Here is a 22,704-nt window from a genome sequence, read left to right as displayed (position 1 = left end):
AGACATTTTTTCTTTGTTTGGTGTAAGGAAACTGTCCCAAAAGTTAGCAAAAGTATTTCTGAAACACCCTGTATGTGCTGAAGAGTCAACAATGACCCTCTTTAAGTAGATGTTTTAGAGGCTGTTAGTAACTCATAAAACAGAAACAAAGGTGATCTGCTGCTTAGTTTCACACTGTAAATTTCTGAAATTAATTTCCCTTTTTCCAGACTAGTATGTTTTATAGACTGTGTAGCAATTATAAGCAAGTATTATGAGGCTGTCTAAAAAATATGCTTAATTCACTAATGTATGTCAAAGCAAATAAAGAAAAATGGAGGAGGAGAATAAACATTTGAATTTTACATCTTACTATATTCAATACATGCCTGTCACTAACTTTGTTTTGGGACTTCACTGAACTTGATTCCCAAGACTGTTGGTACAGCTTTGCCTGCCTGTGTTTTGTGTATGTGTTTGCTATTTGGAAGTGTCGGTAGTTTGTGAGAGTACTTTGGATTTCCTGTCCTGTGTAGTTTTTTTGTTGGTGAGTCACAATGACTCAGGTCCATGACACATAGCTGAATGAAGAGACTCATTTAGAACGTGACAAGTATCTTCACAATCGTACAAAGAACTCCAGACAAGACACAATATTTTAACACTGCACATTATAACAGGCAACTCATGTAGTATTTCACTCTAAATCATTCAGATAGTACTAATATGAGCAAAAGTACAGTGAATACAAACCTGTAATAAAGGATAACAGTTGAGTCATTAAGTGAAATTGTTAGTGGAAATAAAACTGTTTTTGATCTGGACATTTTTCGGAATTTTGCAAATGTGCCAAACCAGTAAGATTCTTATTTATGGGGGACTACTGTTCAACAGGTAGAATTCCAATATCTTTTGGCTACAGATATAGGAAAATGCTGGTAGAGGGTTCCAATACTGCAGCAGGTACATCTGAACAGGAAAAAATTCAGTCAGCCAATTATTTATCTATATGATACCTGGTCCAACGAAACTCACAGGTACATCTAGCACAGACTGAAAGTTTAATAGCTTGTGAAAGTTATGTCTCCTGAAGGCAACAGATTTATTGTTCATGATGCACAATCATCAAATTATGATTTCAGTCAAAACTGCATTCATTTTATTTCAATATTTATAGGCAAACTTTTCTTGCTATTTTGACTTCTTGTTCTGTCAGTGAAATTGTGGCTAAAATACCCCAGCAAAGTAAAATTATGAACAAAAAAAGAGTTGGTGTAGAAAGAAATATGAAAGTAGACTACCACAAATTTTACACTTCAAGTGCTCCTACACTTCCTATCCCTTCTAATTTATTATTGGTATTAACATTTCTAAGTTACTGGCAGCTGATTTCTGCTCTTACTTCCCACAAATACTTTTTTGGGAACACTCAGAAAGCAGAGGAACAATGTTTTGAACAGTGAGTGATTGCACTGTGAAAAAAACGACAGCTCCTAGTTTCACTGGTGGCGTAATCACAACTATACTGTAATTAATGTTGAAAGACATCTCATATTTTTTAGAATCAGTAACAGAACTGTTTCCATATCTTGAGCTAAGTTTACCAGGATTCATAGGATATTCTAGTCTCAGATACATGGGTGCCTTTTTATACAGGTGTAATGCTAATAAGCTACCAGTAATTTTGAGACTTGTGTAATCAATTTATTACTTCAGGGTGCACAATAACTTCCCTGCTATAAAACTTTTCTGAAACCTCAAACAACAAATGAAAAATAACAAAATAATTCCAGAAATAACTGCATTGATAAAGCATTGTAGTTAACTGAGTGTGTTCAAAAAGTAACACAGCCTTTTAAATGAATGTTTCTTATTTGTTGCAGGTATGATCCTTGTTTCAGTGAGGAAGAAACTGGCTATACTTCACGACAGGGAGCATTCATTGTCATTAAATACATTACATGTGTCAGTTATGCAGTGAATCAAAATGTCTTCACAGAAAACTATAGTAACCATGCATTCAACTTCACCATCTGGTGGCAACATGAAAAGTTTCAAAAGAAAGGAAATGTGGCAATCATTGCCAAAATCAGTTGACATCAGAAAAGTTGATCTGTGTGTAAGCTGCATACTCATCAAGTTCTATGAAGTCTGTGCAGCACCTATCCAGGCAATCTGGTCTCACCATTGGCAGTGCACACAAATGTGAGCAAGTGCATAAGCATCCATTCAAACAGAACACGTACTGTTCATGGGTGGCTACCTGTCAGTAGTTCATTTGTAATGCCTTATTGAGGAGGGAAGGGAGCTCAATGATTGGTTTTGGTCTGACAAAGTGTAGTTCCATCTTAATGAGGATGTAAATGCACAAAAATAATGCATTTTGACTACCGTATGGAAAATCCACATGAACTGTGCGAGTCTCCTCTGCATGGACAAAGGAGGATGTATGGTGTACAACACTGCATAGATGAATCTTCTGTGATTCAGTCAGCACTACATACTGATGATGTAATAATTTGTGAACACTATACCTGAAGACAAGAAGTGATACAAACCGAGGTCTGGCAGGGCCTGATGTTGGACTGCATGGGAATGTGAGGGTAGGCATACTCATAAACAAGGTTCTGGTCACATATGCATGCACCTGCCCTCCAAGAATGGGTAATGAACTCCCTGCAACATTCTGTATCATCCTGCACCATTGGTCATCTCACCTGTAGTGCCAATAACACCGCAACACTAAATGGCTGTGTTTTGAGTGTTGCTGTGATTGGGAAGCATGTACTGCTGATGAATAGCATCAAATGGTGTTTAGCAATGAATCATTGTTCTATGATACTGTAAGCAATCGTCAGTGGTAAGTATGGCAGCAGCTTAGGGAGAGGTCTCAGTTTTCCAATGTTTTGGAAAGCAATGTTACTCTTGGCCTCACACTATGGGGAGCCACTGGGTATGACTTAAAAGCCATGGCTGGTAGTCATTGATGGGCCTCTTGTCGTAACAATGGTACATCAAAAACATCCTGCATCCTCTTATGTTACTTCTCAAACAACAGTATTGTAGTACCATTTTTCAATAGGATAACACTTGTCCTGTCCACACATGGCAATGAACTGTGTGTGTGATGACGAGATACCCTTGTGGCCAGTAAGATCCCCAGATCTGTCCCTGATAGAACATGTGTGGGACTAACTATGATGTTATCTCCGCCCCAGTGTCAGTATCTAGGTCTGGGACCATATACAACATTTGCAGCCCAACTATCCTCAGGGGTTCGGAAGTGCACTGTGTCTGCCACTGTCATACTGTGTGATGGGATTGTGAAACTGACTACCTGTAAACAATTTTTTGTATAAGAACTGGAACCAGTCGTCATTAGTCTGATTGGTTACAATAAATGTGGAAAAAGTCAAAGTTAATTAAAAAGAGTATAGTGTACATTATTAGAGTAATTCTTGAAATCCAGTTTCACAGCAAATCGATGACCTCTTTAAACGAGACACTGAAGGCAGAATAAGGGTTTGATTGTAGGCCACATTTCAACCAACTGCTGCCAATCTCAGACATCAAACATGACTGATCTCCACCAGCAGCAGCACTGTAGTAGCAGTTGTAGAATAATGTGTTCATATTGCTGATATATAATTTGTAATAAAATCTTCATCACTGAGGGTGAGTTCAGTTTTAAATATCAAATCACACAAAACATTTAAACGTATGTTAGTTGTATGTGTCACTCTGATTTCATAGTCACTTGCTACAAAGCATAGTTTGGGTGTTTGCGCTGTATCGAGGACACTTACTCTACTGGCACTGCTCTGCTCTCCCATGGCAGTCAATGTTCAGAGTGAGGCTTGCATCTTCTGATGCTACCCCACGCCACAACAACTGGCCATGTTAAAGAGTGTGCACAGTATCACAACACAGTAGAAAAACAGCTGAATTCTACACAGTGGCTTATGCCACTCATTAAACAAAGCTGTATCCACACCACACCACCATTCAGTCTCCTCTACAAGAATTCCACCGATTAAATTACAGTCAACACTTGATAGAATTGTGGTTGTAAATAATGGCAATCATGAATGTAAATACAGAAAAAGAGTCTGTAACTGCCGACAAGCAGTATTATTACTGGTGAGCTCACACAATTTCAGTATGATACAAGTTGCCAAAATATCTTGTGGGTATATACAAACAAAATAAGCAATTACACAGAAAAATGGACCTTTCTCACCATTAAGAGAATATAGAAGAATCAATAATGAGACTGAATGATAGTTATGGATTCAAAAAGGTGATAATCAATATACTGATCACCAGTGGTGCAACATAACTGAAACACACAGATTATCTTGAAGAACTGCTGGCAGCCATTTTATGCTACCTTTTGCATTATCCAAATTCTTTTAATGTAACACATCTTAGCTCTTTTGAAAGCAGAGCCATGGTCTGTCTTTGTCTCTCTCATAGTTTACATTCCTGAATAAGCAATGATGTTTACATCCTTTTCTTACTATTTGTTTCAGTGTTAAGATTTTAGCAACATTAACTATCTTGAGGGGGGTACCAATTTGTAATGCTTATAGTAAAAGTTGCTTTATTTTGTTGTCCGTTATGGTGTAATTGGTGCACTAGTGGGTAACTGACTGGCTACAAATCCAAAGATGTAAGGTTCAATCCAACTGGATGAGTCATACGTTTTGGTGGTCAGGTGTCCAACAGAACCATACTAATAGCAGTACAGCACTTCTCAATCCAACTTTTTAGGTTGAGGGTAGCTTTACATTCTTTTTTGTGTGATATATCATTTTTACTTCTATTAGGTAAAATACTGAAAATGAAGCATCATAATTGGCTGTCAATCATGGAACATGTAATATCTGAGCATAAAGGAGTTTCACTGAAGTTGTAAAAAAAGTGTGATGGTTCTATCATTGATCTTCAGTCTGCTGTGCAACAAAGTCCTTTCAAATTTATGAAACAAATTTGCTACTAAAACTGGAAGAACAGAACATTTGCAACTGTGAGAGAGAATGACATGCTGCTACAAAGTAACTGTAAGGAGATCAAGGTGTCACTTCAAGACTATTTTTTTAATTTGTTCATCTTGTCTTGATGAAATAGTTGTTTTTCATTTTTAGCCAGAGGAATGCCTTGGCTAAAAAACTGACATCTTCACAAATCTTCTACTACCGAAATGAAAATTTGTTTGAGAAAAATGTAATGTTATAAGGAAAAACAAATGGGTGCCGAATACTAACTTTAAGCAAGTGGAATTCCAAGTACTGCCAGTAGACACAAATGAAAAAGTTTATATTCCCTCTTTTACTTTTATGTTTGTCTATCAATAGTATTTGGAACAGATAATTACTCAACAACGAAACTGTTTTCTTGTAATTTTAAAACTTTCTTGTGTATATGAGCATTGAAACCAACTCCCTCATCACAATCAGATGGTCCCCATATTTTGAGAAGCTACAATTACTCTTAGCTTAACTGAAGAAATAATATATATGATAATTATATGTTTATTAAGTACATACCAACACCATGAATGTTGTTAAGAAGTCGAGATGGAATTTGGTCTAAAGACTGATCCATCTCCCACTGGGCCTCGGCCTGAAACAATAGAATATTGTAATACGATTCAGCATTTAGAAATACTTAACATTTTTAACATTGAACACAATGGAATGCTCATTAATTAACTGTACAGATTTTGGGACCTCAAAGTAAAAACTGGATGCTGAACATTGCAAGTTACTTTTTGAAATAAATTATGTACACATTTTTCAGAACATAATAATTCTTTGGTAAGTCATTTTCAAGATTTCCCAGTATTAATATCAGAAATAAAAAAAAGTAATCTTCATAAAGATTTAAAGTCATTTGCTTTTGACCAGAATGGTGACCATTATTCAGAAACACACATGTCCAGTAAATTCCCAGCAGCTTCAAAAAGCTGAACTACTTATAAAGTAATGTTTATCACATTTTGCTTACACAGCTGTTTGATATGAATGTTAAGAAAACCATGACAGCTGTTATTTTAAGTATATATTAAAGCCATGACCTGTTTCTTTCTATACAACATCTTCAGATGACAAAGTGACAGAAATGTGGCAGGGTTATGATTAAAAATGCTTAATCCCACTATAAAACATTGAAAGATACACTTTGGAATATAAAAAATACTTTGTATCACTGTGTTGATTGTTCTTTGTAAAAGCACAACCAGCAGTACATGTTGAGTAGGACAGGGATAGCTGCATATTGTTCTGCACCCAATACATACAGCTGACTGCACTTACACCAAGTGAAACATTGTACTTGCCCTATTCCAGCATGTATGTTTCAGTGTTTTACTGTGGATTACGAATTTTAAATGATGACAATGGCACATTTCTGCCACTATGTCAGCTGAGGATGTTCATACAGAATGAAAGTGGTTGTGGCTAAATAAATGCTCCTAAAATAACAGCTGTGTGGTTTTCTTAATATTCATACTAATAAAATGAGTTTGCAGGATTTGCTGGTGGCGCACTCCTACTCCAACAGCAAATTTACTGCTAAAACTAATTGATGTAATAACATCAATTACTTCAAATAAATCTTACTTTTGCAAATTTTTCAGTGCAGTAATGTGATCAGTGTAAAAGAAATTGTAAACTGATTTTCTGTTTGATGATAGCCTAAGAATTATCATGTACACCTCACTGTATTGTACACTGATATGCACATTATAATGGTTTGCTGAGTATAGAGACAGATGTTTCGTGACAAGTTTGTTATTGGATTTTAAATATATTTTCAACTGAGATTTTTGAATTTTTCCACATCCATGAGGGACATTTTGCTTAGGAAGTGACATTAGCATACCCTTTTTTGTTGTTGTAAATAATTATGTGTTCTTGTTTTATAACATGTTCTACATTTTTGAGGATCTCCTTGCTGTGAATCTATGGGACAAATAAAATTTTTATTGTAATCTCTTTACTTTGCTTACTTTACTGCACAAATCATATCCCTGAACTCACAGCTTCCTTGATCTATAATCAATCTTTAACTTTGCTTTTGTACCTATATATGGTGTGGGATAGACAACATACAATGATTTTCAGTCCATGACTAAAATCATGTTTCTCTATGAAATGACTTCTGCATACCAGTATAAAACTTACTGACAACCAAGAGTGTTAATAAATAGCTAACTGGCAGCAATAATAATTAAGCTCACATAGATTTACACACATGACCTTTAATCTTCTCCGCTCCTTCCATCTTCTGGTGAAGTCAAAAGAAGGAAGGAAAGAAAGAGTAACCTTAGCAAAACATTGTGGTCACTCTGTGATCATGTATGAAAAGTAACCTGTGAAGATTTTATTGCACTGACACACCACAAAAACCTTCATAGGCACATGATCTTGTGTTTGTGCATGTATTGTTCAGTATAATTATTCTGGTAGATATTTTAAAAAGTTTTAAGGCATGGATGACATACTAATGAAAATGACCAACAGGTACTCAAAACAAATAAATAAATAAGTGACAACTTACCCCTCACAAATTTTATGTAAGGATATTCAATTTGGACGGTCTCTTGACATTTGTGACAGAAAATTATAGAAACTGCAAGTTTACGTTCTGGGAGTAACCATATTACCACCTAAAGAATCTAACTTCATGTATAAAAAAGTTTCAAATGTCTCATTACTTTACAAATGAGTTAATGAGTAAAATATTTGACAAGAAGCTTTTAAAAACTTGATGGCTGAAACTGGAAAATCCTAATTGTATTGATTTTTATTAGTTTTGGATTATTCACCCATAGACTAATGAAAAAGTCAAAATCAACTTAAATTATGTTTAAAGTTTGTTGGAGGTTGCTAATTGTGTCATTGGGTTGTACGAATAAAAAAAGGGAACAATTGTGTGGAGAAGGTTCTTAGAGCAAAAGAACATTCTGTGACAAACTTCTCTGATTCAAATGAATAAAAATTTTGAAGCATATTCTCTTGTGCAGGAGTTCCTTGTTACTACCTCCTCCCCTCCTTAAGAAGGTTCTAGACATGTGTTGTCAGCCATGTTCAGCACAGAACACACACTTAATCTCACATTTCATTCAACTCACTCAAACAGGCAAACTATTCAATGTGATAATATGGAACTGACATCAATGTGTTCTGGAAGATTTGCACTATGTTTTGATTTTACTTTTATGTGTAGCAACAGATTATTAAGACAATTATGGACAGTTTACAAAAATGCATTTTCTGATAATGCATCGAATTTTCGCCATGTGGGAAACTTTTTTATTACTGAAGTACGTGAATGCTTTATGCAAGCAAAATCTTAAGAATCACATTCTCGTCTACTCCAAACCAAAACTCTGTCGGAGTTTTCTAACATGAGATAGTTTTTGTTAAATATGACACAAACTGATCTGCTCAAATACTTAAGTGGTAGGCCTTGCAGTTTCATTACAAGAAACAGATAGCTATGTTTGTAATAAATCAATTATTAATTTTTCTGATCTGGCTACTTATTTCTAACATAGCAAAATATAAGGTTTATGCTATGAGAAAACATGATGATGAAAACTGAAAATGTTAATGACACAGTTGTGTGGTGGATACTTAAGTCTTCTCATACACTAGTCTGAAGACTTTGGTCTGCTAAAAAGTACAAAAATGTTTTCACTTTCTTGAAAGGTTGCACATCTTCTTTCATGATTTTTGGGAAGGAAGTTCACCAGCAAAGTAATATTTTTATTATAGATAATTTTAAAACTGGGGCAACCACTGGTAAAATAGTTATACACTACTGCTTAACACTTCATACAGTGAACAGCTTTTTAAAATACGGCTGTTAAAACTATTACACTGAAACTGAATGAAATGTCCAATGGACCGCTGTAGCTGTATTTAGTCAGATCACTTATAAATCTAACAAACCAGTTTTGCAACTTTTGAGTTGCATCTTACGGTGTATATAAGTGCTATGTCATAGGTTACAGAATGCCACGGTGTAACAATTGGCATGGATAGGTAAAAATTTCAGCACTTCACAACTGATAAAAAACCATCTTCAAATGATAAAAAGACCATTGTCAATCATGAAAGTCAAGTCTGTGCTATATTGCGAACTACACACATTCCTATTAAAATATGCTCTTGTCAGTCTATGTCAAGCAACAAAATGCCCCTCATACACGTTATTAGTGACAAAAGCCGACATGCTCATGTGTATTTGCCACCAACATAGCAGCTGACAACATAAGCTATGAGCATCCTGTGAAGTGTGTGCTGTGGCTGCCATCCAATTGTGTGGGTTTATAAGTGACCTGAATAAATACAGCTACAGTGGACCAACTGACATTTCATTCAGTTTCATTTGAATAGTTAAAAGCCTGTATTTTTTTAAAAAAAGCTGTTTCCTGTGTGAAGTGTCAAGCAATCATGGATAATATTTTTGTTGTTAAACCAGTATCAATGTTTGAAGTTTCTTTCTTCAGTATTTATTTGGCCTAAATATATATTTTTTGTCCTCCAAGCAACATAAATTTTGCCACTTGTACTAAAAGAAACTCTGTAAAACTTAATGCCAACAGAACTTACTTCACTCAAAGTATGCCACTGAGCTCACTTTGAGAAATGGAGAAATTTTTCTAGTTTCATTCATTTGAAATCAAAGAATGTTCTTCACATCGAGCAACTTTCCCTACTCTTTCACTCAAGCGACAATATTCTTAGGTGATGTATACTCATGCAAACCTGAGTGTGTCCTCTGAAATTACAAGAATGAAGTACATTCTGTGTTTTATTTATATGACCCATTATCAAACAATGGGTGATTATAGACCGGTTGATTTGTTGTCCATTTTAAGAAAAGCTAGTTTTTCTGGCACCTCAATGTTTATGACATAATATCTCCTGAACTATATGTCATACAATGATATAATTTTGCAGGTTCTTTCTGTGATATATGTGGACACTGGTGCAAAATTTTCTGTGAGTAGTGTTGGAATTAATGAAATATGACATCATGATTGCGATCTGAAGTTTACCCGGCATATTTCCAATTTGAACAGTTCTTGGGTATCCTACTGGGTAGCGTCGTAATTTCTCCACAATATTTCGGCAGACATACACGCTGCCATCTTCAGGTGGTTCCTGACGAATGCTGTGCTGTTCCTCTCTGCACCCCATATATATACTAGCCATTACCCCCTCCACCGTTCCTCTCCTGATGTCTTTGGTGCGGCCGGTGCGGCAGCTACTGGAGGTGGTGGGGGAAGCGGGGCCTGGGTCTGAACTGGGGTCTGCAGTCTCCCTGCTGCCGCTGTTGGGGGTGGCCCTCGATCTCTGGGACCGCATCTTTCTGTCCAGTTCTATCGACTGTGGACATTATAAGCAGTGTGGAGCAGGCCACCTACACTCTGCCAGCCAATGAAGCAGAATAAATATGTCGTGAAACGTGCTGTGCACTCACCAGGGCCACACCACTGAAACAGAACATCTCGAAGGAGGAGAGAGCGGCCATCTGCGAGTTACGCAGCGATCCTGAGTTGGTGGTCTTGCCTGCTGACAGAGGCAATGCTACAGTACTTCTCGATGACGCAGTGACCTGACAAGTCGCCTTCAAAGAAGAACCGTTGAACTTCTTCGCAGTACCTTTGATGGAAAAACTGTCAAACTTCGACCACTTGCGGCTACCAAAGGTCCACAAGGATGGGATATCTATGCGTCCAGTGGTCAGCAACATTGGAGCAGCAACCCATGAAGTGCCCCAACACCTGACGGGTCTCTTTAGTCCATTTCTGGGAAAATGCGAACACCATATCCGCAATTCCATCCGCTTTGTGCAACGTACACAAGAACTTCGGCTCCAGGATAGCGACTTGTTAGTGAGCTTTGACGCAGTGTCCCTCTTCACTAGGGTACCACTGAAAGAATCCATCGAGCTCATAAGCAAGAAATTCAACAACAACCTAACAAGGCTCTTCGAGTTCGTGCTCACCTCAACATACTTTCTGTTCGACGGAAATAATTATGAACAGACAGATGGCGTCACCATGGGATGCCCGTTTTCACCGGTTGTAGCCAATTTTCTTATGGAGAATTTCGAGAAGGCGGCACCAGAACAAGCCAAACAAAAACCAACTTGTTTCTTCTGCTACATGGATGACATGTTCGTTGTTTGGTCACATGGATGGGACAGCTTAAATGAATTTCTCAAACACCTCAACTTGCTGCACCCCAACATACAATTCACGATGGAGGTGGAGCAGGATGGTGCCCTACCATTTCTTGACATCCTGGTGAAACAGGAACCTGACGGCAAGCTGGGACACAGTGTATACAGAAAACCTACACACACTGATTTGTACCTATATACCTTCAGTTGCCACCACAACTCCCAGCGTGAAGGCGTTTTGCGCACAGTTGTTCACAGGGCACGATTGATCTGTAACCAGGAGAGCCTTCCAGCAGAACTGCAGCACCTCAAGACAACATTTCGGAAAAATGGGTACAACCAGAAGCAAATAAGACACACACTCAGACAGACTGCGCCAAGAGAACAAGGAGAAGAAACAGAAGAACACAAGTCATTGGCGTGCATTCCGTTTGTAGGAAACACCTCAAGTAAAATTGGTAGAATCCTGGTGAAACACAATGTGAAATGTGTATTCCAACCCCCTACAAAAACCTTCACTCTACTGGGTTCAGTGAAAGATGACCTATGCCTTTGAAAACCAGGCGTTTATTAAATTCTCTGTCAGTGCAGAAAATCATACATTGGGGAGACAGTGCACACTGTAGAAGAGAGGTGCCACAAACACAAGCGCCATACCGAATTATGCCAGGCCACTAAATCAGCCGTGGCTGACCATTGTATAAAGACTGGCCATACTATGGACTATGAAAAAACAAAAATACTCTGTCAATCCCCCTCCTTCTGGGACTGTGTTACTAAAGACGCCATCGGAATCCGACTACAGGACCATCTAATTAATAAAGGCAGCGGCCTTAAACTTAGTCAGGCACTTGGAACCCTGCACTCAGCCTGGAGAGAAAGATGCGTTCCCAGAGATCGAGGACCGCCCCCGACGGGTGACCTGAATAAATACAGCTACAGTGGACCAACTGACATTTCATTCAGTTTCATTTGAATAGTTAAAAGCCTGTATTTTTTAAAAGAAGCTGTTTCCTATGTGAACTGTCAAGCAATCATGGATAATATTTTTATCGTTAAACCAGTATCAATGTTTGAAGTTTCTTTCTTCAGTATTTATTTGGCCTAAATATATATTTTTTGTCCTCCAAGCAACATAAATTTTGCCACTTGTACTAAAAGAAACTGAAATTTTTAAAAAAGCTGTTCCCTGTGTGAAGTGTCAAGCAATCATGGATAATATTTTTATTGTTAAACCAGTATCAATGTTTGAAGTTTCTTTCTTCAGTATTTATTTGGCCTAAATATATATTTTTTGTCCTCCAAGCAACATAAATTTTGCCACTTGTACTAAAAGAAACTCTGTAAAACTTAATGCCAACAGAACTTACTTCGCTCGAAGTATGCCACTGAGCTCACTTTGAGAAATGGAGAAATTTTTCTAGTTTCATTCATTTGAAATCAAAGAATGTTCTTCACATTGAGCAACTTTCCCTACTCTTTCACTCAAGCGACAATATTCTCAGGTGATGTATACTCATGCAAACCTGAGAGTGTCCTCTGAAATTACAAGAATGAAGTACATTCTGTGTTTTATTTATATGACCCATTATCAAACAATGGGTGATTATAGACCGGTTGATTTGTTGTCCATTTTAAGAAAAGCTAGTTTTTCTGGCACCTCAATGTTTATGACATAATATCTCCTGAACTATATGTCATACAATGATATAATTTTGCAGGTTCTTTCTGTGATATATGTGGACACTGGTGCAAAATTTTCTGTGAGTAGTGTTGGAATTAATGAAATATGACATCATGATTGCGATCTGAAGTTTTCCCGGCATATTTCCAATTTGAACAGTTCTTGGGTATCCTACTGGGTAGCGTCGTAATTTCTCCACAATATTTCGGCAGACATACACGCTGCCATCTTCAGGTGGTTCCTGACGAATGCTGTGCTGTTCCTCTCTGCACCCCATATATATACTAGCCATTACCCCCTCCACCGTTCCTCTCCTGATGTCTTTGGTGCGGCCGGTGCGGCAGCTACTGGAGGTGGTGGGGGAAGCGGGGCCTGGGTCTGAACTGGGGTCTGCAGTCTCCCTGCTGCCGCTGTTGGGGGTGGCCCTCGATCTCTGGGACCGCATCTTTCTGTCCAGTTCTATCGACTGTGGACATTATAAGCAGTGTGGAGCAGGCCACCTACACTCTGCCAGCCAATGAAGCAGAATAAATATGTCGTGAAACGTGCTGTGCACTCACCAGGGCCACACCACTGAAACAGAACATCTCGAAGGAGGAGAGAGCGGCCATCTGCGAGTTACGCAGCGATCCTGAGTTGGTGGTCTTGCCTGCTGACAGAGGCAATGCTACAGTACTTCTCGATGACGCAGTGACCTGACAAGTCGCCTTCAAAGAAGAACCGTTGAACTTCTTCGCAGTACCTTTGATGGAAAAACTGTCAAACTTCGACCACTTGCGGCTACCAAAGGTCCACAAGGATGGGATATCTATGTGTCCAGTGGTCAGCAACATTGGAGCAGCAACCCATGAAGTGCCCCAACACCTGACGGGTCTCTTTAGTCCATTTCTGGGAAAATGCGAACACCATATCCGCAATTCCATCCGCTTTGTGCAACGTACACAAGAACTTCGGCTCCAGGATAGCGACTTGTTAGTGAGCTTTGACGCAGTGTCCCTCTTCACTAGGGTACCACTGAAAGAATCCATCGAGCTCATAAGCAAGAAATTCAACAACAACCTAACAAGGCTCTTCGAGTTCGTGCTCACCTCAACATACTTTCTGTTCGACGGAAATAATTATGAACAGACAGATGGTGTCACCATGGGATGCCCGTTTTCACCGGTTGTAGCCAATTTTCTTATGGAGAATTTCGAGAAGGCGGCACCAGAACAAGCCAAACAAAAACCAACTTGTTTCTTCTGCTACATGGATGACATGTTCGTTGTTTGGTCACATGGATGGGACAGCTTAAATGAATTTCTCAAACACCTCAACTTGCTGCACCCCAACATACAATTCACGATGGAGGTGGAGCAGGATGGTGCCCTACCATTTCTTGACATCCTGGTGAAACAGGAACCTGACGGCAAGCTGGGACACAGTGTATACAGAAAACCTACACACACTGATTTGTACCTATATACCTTCAGTTGCCACCACAACTCCCAGCGTGAAGGCGTTTTGCGCACAGTTGTTCACAGGGCACGATTGATCTGGAACCAGGAGAGCCTTCCAGCAGAACTGCAGCACCTCAAGACAACATTTCGGAAGAATGGGTACAACCAGAAGCAAATAAGACACACACTCAGACAGACTGCGCCAAGAGAACAAGGAGAAGAAACAGAAGAACACAAGTCATTGGCGTGCATTCCGTTTGTAGGAAACACCTCAAGTAAAATTGGTAGAATCCTGGTGAAACACAATGTGAAATGTGTATTCCAACCCCCTGCAAAAACCTTCACTCTACTGGGTTCAGTGAAAGATGACCTATGCCTTTGAAAACCAGGCGTTTATCAAATTCTCTGTCAGTGCAGAAAATCATACATTGGGGAGACAGTGCACACTGTAGAAGAGAGGTGCCACAAACACAAGCGCCATACCGAATTATGCCAGGCCACTAAATCAGCCGTGGCTGACCATTGTATAAAGACTGGCCATACTATGGACTATGAAAAAACAAAAATACTCTGTCAATCCTCCTACTTCTGGGACTGTGTTACTAAAGAGGCCATCGGAATCCGACTACAGGACCATCTAATTAATAAAGGCAGCGGCCTTAAACTTAGTCAGGCGCTTGGAACCCTGCACTCAGCCTGGAGAGAAAGATGCGTTCCCAGAGATCGAGGACCGCCCCCGACGGCGCAACAGGGAGACTGCAGACCCCAGTTCATACCCAGGCACCGTTTCCCTCACCAACTCCAGGAGCCACCGCACCGGCCACACCAAAGACATCAGGAAAGGAATGGTGGAGGGGGTAACGGCTAGTATATATAGGGCGCCGAGAGGAACAGCACAGCATTCATCAGGAACCACCTGAAGATGGCAGTGTGTACGTCTGCCGAAATATTGTGGAGAAATTACAACGCTGCCCAGTCGGATACCCGAGAACTGTCCAAAGACATCATGATTGCCACTTAAATTTGACTGTATGAACTGCAAAAATGTAGTAAACAATTTTTTTTCCTTTCGTTGTTTTGCAGTAGTTTCAGGGAAAAAATTTCAAAAAAGATTGAAATTATGTGTGAAGTTGTTTTGGAGATTGCTAAATGCTCCCATTCTCAAATACTGGATGAATAAAGTGTGGATAATTTGTGCGCCATGAGTTATGCTGCCTTAATACATACTCAGTTATATACAGTTTCTAACTTTAATACAGCACTTCTTGTGTTAAATCCTTAAAGTAAAATTATATCTCTTAATGAGTAGATTAGGACAGTATTTTAAAATTTTAAGTTGGGTCAATAGTTTCATGAAATATTGAAAATCTAATTTTTGTTGCCCTGGAAGCTGTTAAATAAGCAACCCCCAATTGAAACTGGGTGACTATTTTAGCCTTTAATAATATAGATTTTGGAACATTAGCATCCTTTGATATACAATTCAACTCTAATGATTTAGAGCTCACACTGACACGTATGGTATCACAATGTGAGCAAACTTGAATGCAGTTTTGAGACATACTTTCCGTTTGCATCCCGAAAAAGTTATGATGGTGCTGATGTTTCTCTCCAAATATCTCATGAGGATATAGTAATGTATGAAACAATTGTATCAACAGTATCACAAGGTTTACATTACACTAACATAGACATTATTGTTGGTGTCATGTTAACCATTAGGTGATTAAGCAAGAAAGAAATAGAACTGCACAAATATTAACTAAAGGACACATAAGTAATGTTAAGAGTTTCCATGAAGAAATGAATATATCAAAATGCAAGTACAATTATATGAGATTGCATTTAATTTCAATGCTTTACTTTATACCTCATATCAAACATCTTTTTTGGTGTTTTGGATGTCTCCTTGTTAAAAATTCGCTGAAAGTACAGTAAAGCAAACAATTTCGAGCTCATCTGCTGAAATTGTGGAAAGTGAAGATGAAAAAAGACTTTTTTGAGACAACAAGAAAAGCTGAAAAACAAGAAAATGGATTCATATTAATTAATTTTTGCACCATGCAAGCAAAAGGAAGCCAGACAGAGCAGTGTGGTAAGTAGAAATAACCATGATAGGTATACAAGCTACTATATTATATACGATGATCAGTCAATGAAGATTTACGAGATACAAGTCTTACAAGTCTTGCATAAACATTTCAATGAATCATCTTTGCTCGTGGAGGTGTGTTTCATCTATGCAACTAATTGAAGGCAGTTTGTTTACTGCCATATGCGTTTCGCTTCTTTTATTTTGGAAGCATCTTCAATGGCCTGTAATACATGTTTCTTTTTATACATACAATAAATGTATTATGTGGTGTACACAATATGCTGCTATTTTACATTCTGTCATGTTTTGCTCTTTTTTTGTTGTTGTTGTTAGAATCAACTTTTGTAGCACAAGTTTAGTACTGTGAAATTATCATTTGCTGTTACTTATGATTTCCAGTGCAGTTAACTCATGTGTGTGGTCCTGGAGATGTATTCATTAGTTTCCATGCTCCAGCTGGCCCACTTCTGGCTGGAAACTGACTTAATTTGATAATTATTGTCTGCATATGAGTGACATTGTTACTGCTGCCTATTTTTACTTGTTCTCATGTCCCTCCAATTTAATAAACTTATTCATCTTGCATCATACGAAACAGTCTGTTAGGATTGATTGAAGTACTGACTATAACCTAGAGACTGATTTTAAAAATTCTGCTCATTCATGTTCTTAACTTGTCTCAAACTCTGTAAAATCATTCTTTTAGTACTATAATAATTAATTCCTCCAGGGACCATTTTACAATGATATAGGATTTGTCAGCTTAATACAGGAAAAAAAGAAATCTTGTGTACTGACAGGTACCGGTAGAAATAAAGCTATGAGAACAACTCGTGAGTAATGCATTCATATATCAATTGGCAGAGCAAACTACCCATGGAAGGAGAAAGTCCGTCCCAGTCCAGTGGACAGTTTTAAACTGTCAGGAATTTTCAAGTCAGTGCACACTCTGAGGAAGAGAGAAATTTCATTCTGGGAACAATCCTCCAATCTGTAGCTAAGCCATTTCTCTGCTACAACTATTCTTCCGGAAGTACTAGTTCCACAAGGTATGCAGGAGTCCTCCTGTGAAGTTTGAAAGGAAGGAGAGAAGTTCTGGTGGAAGTAAAGCTGAAAGAGCAAGTAGTGAGTCATGCTTGGATAGCTCAGTTAGTACTACTTGTTCATGCAATAAGTCAGTACACAGTTTACAGAATGATGATTAGAAAGTTTATAAACAAAATGTTAATAAATCCCATGCAAAAAGAATAGTGAGAAAGTATACATAACACAGAAGAGAAAAAAATCCAAACTACAGTGAGAAACTCCTGTACAGATTAAAAGTGTGTCATAAAGAAACATTTCAAGTTAGATATGAATACCAGGGGTTTACCATACTTTTTTCAGATCTGTAGGAAGCCTACTGAAAATGAAACCTGCAGAATAGTGCACAACTTTCCATACAACACTTCAGTGAGTGTTATCCAAATGCACATCATTTTTTTCTGTCTAGAGTTTACTGGATGAATGTTGCAGTTTCGTCGTCTGTCATGTTTAGTGACAGATCATTGGTATACCCTATCAAGAAAGAAACAGAACAAACCCAGAACAGAGCTCAGCTGCTCCCCCCCCCCCCCCCCCCCCACCTCCTCCTGCCCTGTAGTATCTTCCACATAATACTTTTATATGAAATTAGGAGCAAAAATTTCAAAGAGTCAAGATTGCTTACTACATCTTTTATTTAGATTATTGGTTTCAGCAAACTATGTTCCCATCTTTGTATCTTGTGCAATATACTTCAATGAATCTTGATGATGTGCACCTTGTATCGTGTCACATCCTAAGGAGATATTTCAAGAACGGAAAGACTATAGTATATCAGCATGTCAAGTACAAAACAGTCATTACATAAAATGCCACGTATATTGCACCGACTACATACATGCTCATGCTCATGTCCATACAACAGCTGAATGAAGACCCTAGGTTTCCTTTTTTGAAGAAGTCTTTGGCTGAAAGTTCAGTGTGTAACAGTCTTTTTGCTGTGCCTGTCTGCAAGTCAGCATGTCATCCTTATGGTGAGTAGCAAACTATCATCTTCATTATATACATAAATGACATGCTTTCTAGTATGACAGGCGAGTCTGAAGTAGTTCTGTTTGGAGATGACACTAGCTTGGAAGTGAAGAATGTTGAGTTCAAGAGAGAAGTTCATTGCATTGTGCCTGTGCCTGCATCTGATGTGAGCAGTAACCATCCACCCCGGATTACTTTTGCTCCTACCCCTGTGACCATCCATGCTGTAGGACTTGCCCTATGCACCCTTCAAGAACCACCTATACCAGCCCTTTCCATGTCAAATGTTACCTCCCATACAGGCTTGGCATTTGAGGCAAACATATTTGTTGAGATGCAGACTCTTCAGTCTAGTTTAAAAGCAGATTCTTGGGCCTTCACATCCACTCCAGGTACTGCTGATTCATCAAAAAAACAGGTTAGGGATAGACCACTAGTCATTCAATTCTGTACTGATCTTCAATGTATTAACCAGCTACTTCGACAAGGCTGTGGGTTCCTAAAACTGTGCCATGAAATGAGGTTCATTCTGTTTGACATTTTGCACACTACACCAAGAATAGCTTTTTGTCATCCCCCCCTTACTTCTACAGTATACATCATTTAACAGATTCCTAGGGTTGTAGGGTTGCAAATCTCTGCAGTATCCTGGTCAGAAACTATGCTGCTTCTGCACCCATTTCCATACCCTATTGCTCCTACTCCTGTGACCATCCCTGCTGTCCCTGTAACAAACAAAACTTATACTATCAAAGGGAGAGTCACCTGTGAAAGGACACATGTTGTGTACCATTTCTGTGCACTTTTCAGCTTCTACATTGGTACAACTTCTACATTGGCACAACTAGCACCAAGCTATCCATTAGAGTGAATGGGTATAGCAGAGGACGTATACTGACAACATATAACGTCCTGTTGTACGTGTCATCAGGATTCTTTCCCCTGACACCAGTTTCTCAGAATTCCACAGGTGGGATCTTGCATTACAACATATCCTTGGTTTGTCACCCACCTGGCCTTAATTTATGTTAATTTCTTTTTTCCCAATATTTCCTCTCAGTAACTACTTCTTTCGTCACTCCATTTCAGTTTTCTGTATCTTTTATTCTCTGATCTGTCTACTTCGACCCTTCCCCCATTCCCTTTATCATATATAATGCACTTATCATTCTGCTGCTCTTATAAAGTCTTGCAGAATGTTTTTTCAGTAATCTCTCTCTTGCTTCTTGCACTACCTTACAGCTTTAAGCTCTCAGGTTTTCAAATGTCATCAAATGTACCCCCCCCCCCCCCTGCCCCCCAAACAATCAGTCTTTTGTACTCATCACATCCAGTAAATCTCCCCTGGCCTAGGATTCTGGTCGACCTTTCCGTAACTCTCATCATTTCCTAAACCTCACCCTTCATCCCTCTTCCTTCCCCTTCAACCCTTCTGGCACTGGCTCCAAAAGCATGCACACACACACACACACACACACACACACACACACACACACACACACACATTTGCAAATGGGAAGAGTTATCCCAGAATGTGGTGTTGTATATTATAAGGAAAGAAAATAAGCAAAGTAAACTAATTTTCATGTTGGCCTATCCCTATTGCATGAACTGTTTTAATGGTAGATATAGCAGTATTCAGTTTTTGAACAGGATCCTGAATATAGGCTTTCCATGACAACTTGCCACCTGTTCTGTCAGAACACCTAGGAATTTGTATTGTTCAGACTCACTAATCATATGCCTATTCTGTGTAGCCAAAATGTGAGTCTTAGTTCATTTCAGTGTTGGAAATTGTAAAACCTGAGTCTCACTGGCCATGTGCATGTGAGGTTTTGTGTTTGTGTGTGTGTGTGTGTGTGTGTGTGTGTTCTGATTGAAATTTGCCCAAATGCTAAAAGTTTAACAGTCTTTTCATTGTGTCTGTCTACAACTTGACACCTGCTCTATGTGGTGAGTAGCAATCTTTCTTTTCATATTATTGTTAAATGATAAAATCGCAAAAATATATATAAAATAGTTATATTTCCTTTTGCTTCCCCTATATAAGAATTGACAGCCTCAAAGTAATAAGTGAAAGTTGTAAAATGTTTTGTCCAACATAAACTGTTTTATTTATTCAAAGAAGCTGAACTTTCATTCCACCATTTATTCTGCATTACTAGCCAGTATTGACCTGTGGTCTTTTTTAAATTTCCTTGACATCAATGCTGTTTGTATCATTATATTTAAAACCAGTTCAAGTTATGGGGGAACACCAGAAAGACTGCATGTAAATATTGCACTGCATGTCACCTGATGAACTTTTGGTTTGATCTAGCTTCCAGGCACTTTTCACACCACAATGCAAAGATGTTTTCTGTTTCTGCACTTTGTACCAACTGTGTGCAATTTCTGCTTTGTTATTGTATTTAAATACAAGGAAGTAGGATTAGTGTATGGAAATAAATGCCTGCTCCCATGCAATACAAATTGCTATGAAATATAAAGACACATGTCCCCAACATACAACAGTATTAGAAAATGGACATGGGCCGTATCTAGCTGGTAATGAAAAATAGACGCTAAAATAAGAGTTAACGTGTTCCAAGAAATTAAACATTGTATGGTTTTAACATTCAGAAAAAAAATTCATTTATATTTCAAAAAACTGCACGGAACGCAACTCTATACTTCTTTCTGTTCAAGGAATTTTTCGAATTTGAGGTGTAACATGTTGGAGATGGCCAATTTTGAGGCATTGTTCTATTGCATGTGGAATTTAGTGTCTCTGCTGATTCTGACAGTGTCTGGTTCAGCATGCTAGGAGTTGGCAATATTGACAAAAGGCTCCTCATCTGTAATTTTGGCCGTCTGACCTTGGGGAAGAGATCCCTCGGTGCTGGTTGGCTTCACCAGCACATCATAGGTTTTAAGTTAGTAATATTTTCTTACTTCATTACTGCATTCGGAAGGTGCAGCAAGAACAGGTGTATGGAGCCGAACGTCGACACAGTCATCAGGGCATGACTGGTCAGCTTCTGCCAAATCTCCATTGCAGTCCTCTGGAGCAACAGTTTCCATGTGTCCCTGTGAACACCAATACTGCGATTTTAACTTGATGTGTAAGACAGGTCATAATGTTAAAACCTTTTCCAGCCCAGTGAACACTGTTCAATGAAACACATTACAGCTATACTGCTCAGATAAAACCTCATATTATAATTACAGACAATATATTATTTTTGAGCCAGCAACAATGAATTCTACACATATATTTCATGAAATCTTTAATGCTAAAAAGATTCCTCTAGCTGGAGATTTGTGGCTTGCTAAATAAAAACAGGTCACATCAGAAATGACATTTCATGTGGGAGATTTCATCCTTGTTTAAAGAAAGCAGTTTATGACAGAATCAGCATATAAACCACATGCATGATGTAGCGTAAAAACTGCATGATAAATCTCTTTCCCCATCATCAATAATTCATCAAATTCTTATCTCGATTCTTTCCTCTGCATATATTTCTCCCTTCCTCCTATCCCTTGAGTTCTTTCTGTCAGCTTCAGAAAGTTTCCAGTGTGTTATATTCTTAAATGTATAAAATTTGTTCTATGACTCAGGTTAGTGTTAAACCAACAGAAGATCTGAGCGGAACAAAAACTGTTTGAGACATAACTGAAAAAGAAAGTTGTCAAAAGTGCTATTTCTTATACGAATGTTGAACACTCAGAACAATTCATGAGGCCAGTAATAAGAATGAATTATTTAACATATTCCTAGGGATGCAGAATTTTTCAAAGCTCCATATGGCAAGTATCACATTCATTTAATGTTGTATGCTGTCTTTTTATCTAATAATGAAAAGATGCAACTTGAAACTGTGTATAATGTTTGAGAGAGAGAGAGAGAGAGCGAGAGAGAGAGAGAGAGAGAGGGGAGGGGGGCACTTGATTCGCATAACACTCACTATTTATAACAGGAAGTTTGCCACAATGGAAAATAAGTTTGAAACTACAAGGAGACTGAAAGATAAGTACTCAGTGAAACACAAGTTGTCATACTTCAATCCTATCATTATGAGTGGAGTGAGTTGACAGCTGGACCACTACCTAAAGGAGTGGCACCATCTCTGGTTACCATGGACTATAAAGAAATGCACATAGACTTGTATGATCCTGCAACCAGAACAACCAAGGCGCATTTCATGGTAACAGCTGTAGGCAACGAGCCCAGCAATGTTACACTTTCATCTCCCAGAGTCTACAGG

The 22,704-nt window shown here is 38.5% G+C and overlaps 1 protein-coding gene across 11 annotated transcripts in view; it reads right to left on the bottom strand.

Annotated features, from left to right (window-relative positions):
- The window catches only part of LOC126356163 (pericentriolar material 1 protein-like), a 382,055-nt gene that overhangs the window by 6,267 nt on the left and 353,084 nt on the right, over nucleotides 1-22,704 (bottom strand). For 7 of the 11 annotated variants that reach the window (XM_050006912.1, XM_050006913.1, XM_050006920.1 and 4 more), the window contains 2 exons: nucleotides 21,389-21,523; nucleotides 5,529-5,604 (listed from right to left, as the gene is read on the bottom strand). In XM_050006912.1, coding sequence (XP_049862869.1) covers nucleotides 5,529-5,604; nucleotides 21,389-21,523 — 211 coding nt within the window. The remainder of the gene's footprint in view (nucleotides 1-5,528; nucleotides 5,605-21,388; nucleotides 21,524-22,704) is intronic. The other 4 variants (XM_050006916.1, XM_050006917.1, XM_050006919.1 and 1 more) reach the window with 1 other exon arrangement.

This window comes from Schistocerca gregaria, chromosome 3 (assembly GCF_023897955.1).
Source record: "Schistocerca gregaria isolate iqSchGreg1 chromosome 3, iqSchGreg1.2, whole genome shotgun sequence".
Classification (NCBI taxonomy): Eukaryota; Metazoa; Arthropoda; class Insecta; order Orthoptera; family Acrididae; genus Schistocerca; species Schistocerca gregaria.
Note: the sequence above shows the minus strand (reverse complement) of the source record. Positions and strands in the feature narration are given on the sequence as shown.